The 8,464-nt window shown below is 47.1% G+C and overlaps 2 protein-coding genes across 2 annotated transcripts; both read left to right on the forward strand.

Moving 5' to 3' along the window:
• Window positions 1-1,400: 1,400 nt before the first annotated feature.
• LOC112957630 (olfactory receptor 6M1-like) lies at window positions 1,401-2,353 on the forward strand. The gene is given in 2 exon segments (XM_026051343.1): window positions 1,401-1,905; window positions 1,908-2,353. Coding segments are annotated over 2 exon segments (951 nt in total).
• Window positions 2,354-7,207: 4,854 nt separating this feature from the next.
• On the forward strand, window positions 7,208-8,143 carry LOC112957628 (olfactory receptor 14J1-like). The gene has a single exon (XM_026051341.1). The coding sequence runs from the start codon at window positions 7,208-7,210 to the stop codon at window positions 8,141-8,143; it is 936 nt and encodes a 311-aa protein (XP_025907126.1).
• The last annotated feature ends 321 nt before the right edge of the window (window positions 8,144-8,464 follow it).

Genomic DNA, 8,464 nt, shown 5'->3' on the forward strand with positions numbered 1-8,464 from the left:
AGGAGCCAAGCTCTAGCTGAAGGCGTGACATGCACTGTCAGCAGGCTCCCTTGAGATATCCCTGGGACTCAAGAGCTGTCAGCTCCTGAAAGGCTTCTGGAAGTCTCCTGGGAGATGCTACTTGAAATAGAATGAAGAAATCACAGAGTTGTTCTATCAGAATGGGGCTGTTTATGAGAGGTGGAGAATTCCCTACTCCAGAAAGCCCTCTTCCTGTTCCACAAGAAAGGGGGACACTTAGGAAGTGACAGGGAGGGGTTCATTTCCCCCTCTGTGGGGCATTGATTCTGAGGAGTCAATGAGGGGATGCTATTCAAGGCTTGAAATCCACAATTTGGAAGGGCCATGCAAGTTCCTTGTCTAACCCCTTACCTATAATCAATGGGAGACAGAGGGAGGGAGGCAGCTGCTCACACAGAAATACCTTCACTATGCTTGACATGACAGGGATGGTCCACGACATATGCAAGTGTCTGCAAGTGTAGGGGCGCGCTTCAAGGACAGCAGCACAGTGTGTATCAGCAAGCAGGATGCCTTGTTAGTAGATAACCACCTTCAAGGCCGACAGTGTACTTGTTCCATCTGCAGACCAAAACCAAAGGCAGCTGTCCGGCTGCTGCGTGACCATGAAGCTGATAGGACAGTCCTAGTGTAATCTTTAGGAACTGTGACACACTTGCTTTAGGCAAGTGTAGGAATTGTATCTGGGACCTTATAGATAAACTTACAAAGGTTTGGATGGTACCCTCAGATATGTGAACCTGGCACACCTGGATTGGTAAGGTGGATATGTCGCGTACGTGTGTGGCTTGTGTGATCTCTCTTGTATATAAGGCTTTGTTGATTATGAAATGAACGCTACTGGGCCATCCCACCATTAGGCCCTGCTCCTTGATGACGCCGCCGCGCAACTCCACCGGTTCCTGGAGCCGAAGAGCTCTTCTGGAACTTGAACACTTGATAGCTTGAACTTGATAGCTTCAGCAAGCTATCAAAAGCAAATATGTTCTTTGTGCAGAAGGTAAGTTCAAAAGCACAGGCATAAGAGGAGAAGTCTTTTCATTGTAGAAAGAATTTTTTTGCTGCTTTGTGCATGCATGACTTGCAAATACAGAAATTGGAAATGTAGGATGGAAATACTGCACGACATGTTATGATTTGGTGGTAATTTTGACTAGGGATAACAGAGAGAGGGAAGGACCTTGGCACCAAAGACCTGCATGATCTTTCTACATTTTTGATTGTTTCTTTTTGTTTTTAACAAAGAGCAATAACACATCTTTGTGGAATGCGAAGGAGATGTAAGAGGTGAAGAAAGATCTGTTTTTGAATGAATGAATTGAATATTCAGAGAGACTTTATTGCTCTCTTCTTCCTACCATGACAGAAAGCACATTGGCATGGGCAATATCACACATGTGACAGAGTTTGTTCTCGTGGGATTTCTAAACCACTGTGAAGTGGAGATCATCTTCTTTGTGCTGTTCCTGCTTGCTTATTTAGTGACCTTTTTGGGAAATGCTCTTATCATTGTGCTGCTCTATATCCACTGACACCTCCATTCTCCCATGTATTACTTCCTCAGTAATTTGTCCTTCATTGAGGTCTCCATGACTTCCTCTGCTGTGCCAAAAATGCTAGCAAACTTGCTGTCAGAGAAGAAGACCATCTCCTTTGGTGGCTGCTTTAGCCAACTCTACTTTTATTTCTCCCCGGCTGCAACAGAGTTCATCCTCTTTGCCATCATGTCCTATGACCGCTATGTGGCAATATGCAATCCCCTGAGATATCCCACCATCATGACGGAGAGGGTGTGTGGCCAGCTTCTCCGGGGTGCCTGGGTGGGTGGCATGGTCTTGATCTTGCCCTTAGTGGTCCTGAAAGCCAAGCTGCCATACTGTGGTCCCACGTCATTGACCACCACTACTTCTGCGAAAGCGCACCTCTCCTGCACCTCGCTTGCACAGACATCTAGGTTGCTGAGCTGAGGGATTTTGTGGTGTCCGTGCTCCTGCTCCTTGGCTCCTTGGCACTGACTGTCTTCTCCTATGCCTGCATCATTCTGACCATATTGCAAATCCCATCTGCCCAGGGCAGGCAGAAAACATTTGCCACTTGTGCTTCTCATTTCACTGTTGTTTCCCTGGGTTTTGGCATCTCCATCTGCATCTATGTCAGGCCTCCCCAAATGAACCCTGGACATCTCATCAAAATCCTCTCTGTTCTCTCCAGCATTGTGACTCCTCTTTTAATTCCCTTCATATTCAGCCTCAGGAATCAGCAAATGAAAGAAGCCTGGGAAAATGCTTTGCACAATTGCCTGGGCATGGCTGAGGAGGCCAGAAAGCCATGAGAAACATGGTGGCTTGTAGGAAGTCAATCCTTGACAAATCTCAACAGGGTCTCTGCATGCGTGGTGTCTCCTGTCAGAATGTGGCTGGTTATGGACAATGTTGAGGAACAGCACATGTCTCAAAGGTCAGCTTCACAGCAGTCTGCTTGTGTCAGACTCCACTGAAATTCTCCTGCACTTTAGGTAGTGATGGACATCTGTGTGGTACTATGTGCTTATTGGGCATAAAACAATCTCCTATTCTGAACAAAAGGCTGTAAAACTGAAAGGAACAGAAAGAGCACCAGAAAAAAAGGAGTGGTAAAGTGAAAAGAAATGGCTGTCAATGTATAACTAGTAATTTTACTAAATTTTCATCATAGAATCATGTTTTCAAATAAAGTTTTCAAGTTTCAAATAAAATGTTTTGCTGGAGAGTAGCATGAATTAATGCTTCATCTTTGAATTACAAGTTGTAGCTGATAGAAATAAGATGGGGGACTCTCAAAAAGTAGATGCAGAAATATAAGAAATGCTGAGGAGTACCAGAAATAGCAGGAGAAACTGAACACTGATGTGCAAGAGCATGAAGTCAGATCTCTGCCTGTGATAGAATGGTTCTCTCTCTCTTTTAAGGAAGTRATGGGACCAATGAGTAAAAACTCTAATCTTCCTACTTATTCCTATGTATAAATAGGTTAATTAGGAGTCAGATGCTGGCCTCTTCCCCCTCATAAAATTCTAATTTTATCTTGGAGACTTGTCAGCCCTAAGACTCCAAAAATAAACCTCAAAGATAATGCAAGCATGCAAAAAAAAAATCTAAAAAAGAGAGAAAAATAAAAAGAAAAAACTATTAAAACTTTGTGGGTTTTTGAATTCAAGTCTTGAGAAAACCATCATCCTGTGTTTTTCATTTAGCTAATGTGAATGCTTTTGTCACATATTCTCTAACCAGCTTCTCATCCTTGATGCCCCAGAGTTTAAAGCTATCTGCTCCATCTCAGTCTGCCAGAAATGATGGTGGGTTTCCAAACCTCTTCCCCCGTTCAACCAATAATTCCTGTTCTTCCCCCATTCACCCAATAATCAGGAATAACAGCCCCGATTGCTGCATTCTGACAGGGAAATAAGGGCTATCTCAGCATACACCAGTCAAAATCCAGCTGAAATGTAAGAATAAGTGTCAAACATCTTATCCCATTAATTCCAGGGGAGCCAGAGATGCCATTGAACTCTCTTAGCACAGCAGTGGGCTGCACACCAACTTYTCCATGTGAGCAGGGACACCGCTCAAGGATACTCCTCRGGGTTTGGAGATCCTTGACACAACAGATCRGTGGTAAGTGACTATATCAGGCTCACTGAATTTGTAAAATTTATAGACATAACTGTGCACAAAATTATTTAGTCATAAACTGTGGACCAAGTCTTGGACTAGGCTTGGATCCAGCTGCACCCAGACTCCTCTAAAAAAGATGCTGGAAAGCACAGGAGTCCAATCTGAATCCCATGACTCAATGGGAGGGTCTCCTTGGGAATTCAGTGTATATCCTGTCCCCCATGCAGTAAATAAGAAGTAACCTTGTGATAGCATCTTGTTAAACCATTGTCCACATCAATAAACCTACTACTGTTTCTTTCACATGAGTGAAGAGCATTGTGTCTTTCACACCTATGGCCACTGATTCTGTGACAGTAGCTAGCAGCGTTCCCTGGGGATCAGTACCTGGTCTAACTTTTGTTCAACTTCCTCAGTGATCTGGATGAAGAGACAAAAGGCACTCACAGCAAGTTTGCTGATGATTCAAAACAGGCAGGAGTGGCTGAAACAACAGAGGTCTGTGCTGCCATTCCGAGAGACCTGCACAGGCTGGAGAGATGGGCAGAGAGGAACCTCATGAATTTCAACAAAGGAAGGGGCAGGGTATTTCACCTAGGGAGAAATACACCTATGAGTGCCAATTGTCTGGAAAACAGCTCTGCATAAAGGGACGTTGGTGTCCTGGTAGACAACAAGGCGGCTATGAGCCAGCAATGTGCTCTTGTGACTGAGGAGACTAATGGCATCTTCAAGTGCTTTAGGAAGAGAGTTGTCAGCATGTTGAGGGATCCTCCCCAACTCARTGCTGGTGAGGCCAMCTCTGGAATACTTTGTCCAGTTCTTGACTCCACCAGGATAAGAGGGACATCAAAGATGATGAAGGGACTGGAGCATCCCTCCTATAAGGAAACTTTGGGAGAGCTGGGCCTGTTCAGCCTGGASAAGAGAAGACCTCCGGAGAGGGGATCTCATCAGCATGCATAATTATCTTAAGGGTGGGTGTCAAGAGGATGGGGCTARACTCTTTTCAGTGGTGTCCAGTGGTAAGATGAGAAGCAGTGGGCACAAACCAAAATAGAGGAAACGCCATCAGAACATGAGGAAAAGCTGCTTTCCTGTAAGAGTAGCAAAGCCCTGGGACAGCTGTGGGGTCTCCCATCCTTGATGACATGCAAAAGGCACGTGGATGTGCTCCTGGGGCAACATGTCCTAGGTGACCTGTTTGAGCATAGAGGTTGGACTAGGTGATCTCTGGAGGTCCCTTCCAACCTCAACCATTCTGTGACTCTTTGTTATTCTGTGTTTGTGTGTGGGCAACCGACCTTCCATCTTCAGTGATTCTAATGAGACTGATGGTATCTTGAAGTGCATTAGTTAGAGTGTTGTCAGCAAGTTGAGAGATCCTCCCCAACTACTCAATGCTGGTGAGGCCACCTCTGGAATAGTGTGTCCAGTTCTTGACTCCACCAGGATTAGAGGGTCATTAGACTACTGGAGTAGGTCTACGAAGATGATGAAGGGACTGAAGCATCCCTCCTATGAGGAAAGTTTGGGAGAGCTGGGCCTGCTCAGCCTGGAGAAGAGAACACTGAGAAGGAATCTTCAGGGTGGGTGTCAAGAGGATGGGGCTAGACTCTTTTCAGTGGTGCCTAGTGATAAGATGAGAAGCATGGGCACAAACCAGAATACAGGAAACACCATCAGAACATGAGGAAAAGTTGCTTTCCTGTAAGAGTAACAAAGCCCTGGGACAGCTTTCCAGTTGTGGGGTCTCCCATCCTTGATGACATGCAAAAGGCACCTGGACATATTCCTGAGGCAACATGTTCTAGGTGACCCTGTTTGAGGATAGAGGTTGAAGTAGGTGATCTCTAGAGGCCCCTTCCAACCTCAACCATTCTGTGATTCTTTGTGTTATTCTGTGGTTGTGTGTGGGTAACTCACCCTCCATCTTCAGTGATTCTAATGAGACCTTAGACAACAGAATCCCCTTTAGATATCTGTGACACACACATCAGTTTTGGCAAGAGGAATGGCACTTCTTGTGCGTTTGCAAAGTGCACAAGAGGGATCTGAATGCCATTCCAGCCCAGGACCTTAAACCTGGCAAGAGATGCCTAGACTGACTCATCTGAAGGATGGGTAAATGACCTCCCTCCTTGTCCCCATCTCAGTGCTTTGCTACCGAGCTGAAAGGTGGGAATAGGTCCTCTCAGAGTGGGACAGTTCYACCTTTCCTAGATAACCCTCCTCTGATGAGACAGTTCCTAATCATGGCTTCAGTCTTTGTTTTTCCGAGAGAGACCATAGATAATTAGTTTAGTCTGCTTCAATGACTATTTCCCAGGAGGAGGAGGAGGGAGCAAAAGGACAAATCAAGTCACACCTCCAGCTGCGCCACTCTTCCGAGCATGGCCAGGCTCCTGGGGTGGAGTTCGTGGCAACCTGGCAGCGCTGTGTCCAGGAGCAGATCTTCCACAAAGAGCAGCAGAGCTCTGGGCATTTCCCACAGGTGCCAACTTGAGACAAGCAAGATGAGCGAGACAAGTGAGACTGAAAGAAGTTAAAAGATATCCAGAGGTGGGAGGATGTCTGAGAGCTCTGTGGTGGAGAAATCTTCTTAGTCCCTAACACCGTAAGTCTCTCCCTTGCTAGGCAATGACCACAAGGTACCCTGAGGAATCCTCTAAAGCTACCACCACCCATGGCTGATAGGATCTGTCAGGAGGGCTCTCCCCATTTCCCTGGTGCAGAGCAGGAGGTGTTCAGAGCAGGGATTCCCTGTGACACTGACAAGTGTCCCTGACACTGCACGGTGCTCTGTGCCTGGGGCAGTGACTCTGCTGCCTGCAAGGGTCAACACTCAGCCTTCCTGGGGACTGCAGGGGGAGGCTTCTGGGGGGAAGGGGAGACCTGCTGTAAGGCAGGTCTCCATTTGAGAAGGATCTCAAACTTCTCAGTGCCCTCTGTGTCTCCCTATCCCCTCCTCCTTCATCAGAAATATCATGCTTGTGCATGCTGATTCTGTTCTTGCCGCAGGACTGTCTGACCAGGGTGGGATTCAGATGCAGTTCAGACACTGACTCTGTGGAACCTGAGATCATCTGAGGGAGGGTGCAGAGTTTGCTGATGTGCGCTTTGGTTCTAAATTCCTCTGTGCTCAGCCATATCCTTTCTTTCTGACATGAGTGCAAATGTCCTGTACCTCAGAGGTGCAAGCAGAGGGCAGCTGTGAACAAGGGGGATGGACAAGGAGCTCTCCTCACTCGACATTAACACCATGGGAACTCCTTTTGTTCTTAGGAATCACAGTGGCTCACCCTGAGTGAGTGCAGGAGCACTCCAGACGATTTCTCTGTCCTCACAGCAAACTCAGCACAAAACGGAACTCAAGTCAGAGAGCTCAGTGAGGGTTTTTCTGAGGTGATGAGAGAGAAAGAGTTTGCTTCAGGGAAGGGAGTTATGTGAAAGTTCTGCTCCTAGAAGTCTGTACTAACTTGTCTACCTCTCTTCTTCCTTGGACAGCCTCCCTCAGTGCTACAAGACAGCAGATGTCCAACAGCAGCTCCTTCAATGAGTTTCTCTTACTGGCATTCTCAGAAACGCGGGAGCTGCAGCTCTTGCACTTTGCAGTGTTTCTCTGCATCTACCTGTTTGCCCTCCTGGGCAATGGCCTCATCATCACAGCCATAGTCTACAACAACCACCTGCACTCCCCCATGTACTTCTTCCTTCTCAACCTCTCTGTCCTGGATATTGCTTCTATCTCCACTACTGTTCCCAAATCCATGGCCAATTCTCTGTGGGACACCAGGGCCATTTCCTACTTGGGATGCGCTGCCCAGGTCTTTTTCCTCTTTTTCCTCCTTTCAGCAGAGACTTCTCTTCTCACTGTCATGGCCTATGACCGCTTTGCAGCCATCTGCAGACCCCTGCACTACGAGATCCTCATGAGCAGCAGAGCTTGTGCCAGAATGGCAGCCGCTGCCTGGGGCAGTGGTGTTCTCAGTGCTCTCCTGCACACTGCCAACACATTTTCAATACCACTCTGCCAAGGCAATGTCATGGAGCAGTTCTTCTGTGAAGTTGCCCAGCTCCTCAAGCTCTCCTGCTCAGATGCTTACCTCAGGGAAGCTGCTGTTATGGCATTTACTCTTTGTTTAGTACTTGGGTGCTTTGTTTTTGCCGTGCTGTCCTATGTGCAGATCTTCAGAGCTGTGCTGAGGATCCCCTCTGAGCAGGGTCGACACAAAGCCTTTTCCATGTGCCTCCCGCACCTGGCCGTAATCTCCCTTTCTGTCAGCACCATCATGATTGCCTACCTCAAGCCCCCCTCCATTTCCTCCCCAGCCCTGGACCTGGGGGTGGCTGTTCTTTATGCAGTGGTGCCTCCAGCAGTTAATCCTCTCATCTACAGCTTGAGGAACAAGGAGCTCAAGCATGTGCTGAGAAAATTGCTTCAGCGGGCACAATGTCAGCACCAGTAAGTGTCCCATGTGCACCTCCTCCTCATTCCCATGGAACTGGCATGAACGCTGTTGTTCGTTTCTTTCTTAATTATGTTTCCTTTTTGGATTTGCATTAAAGGAAAAATCATTTTGGTTCGTGTCACTCGTCCTCAGAAATCCTTTGAATCTGACTAAGCAACCTGTTGAAACAGAAAGCCAGACTTGTCTCTTCATGAGCAGAGATATGGGGACCTCATAACGTGCTAGTCTCAGCTCACTCAGAGGCCCTCAGTGCAGTGCAGAGAGTTTCCCTTGTGGTGTCTCTTTCAGCAATGACACCAAGGGCTCTGGCAAGTACAC

This window comes from Nothoprocta perdicaria, unplaced genomic scaffold (genome assembly GCF_003342845.1).
Source record: "Nothoprocta perdicaria isolate Ctin4 unplaced genomic scaffold, notPer1 scaffold_747, whole genome shotgun sequence".
NCBI classification, from domain to species: Eukaryota; Metazoa; Chordata; class Aves; order Tinamiformes; family Tinamidae; genus Nothoprocta; species Nothoprocta perdicaria.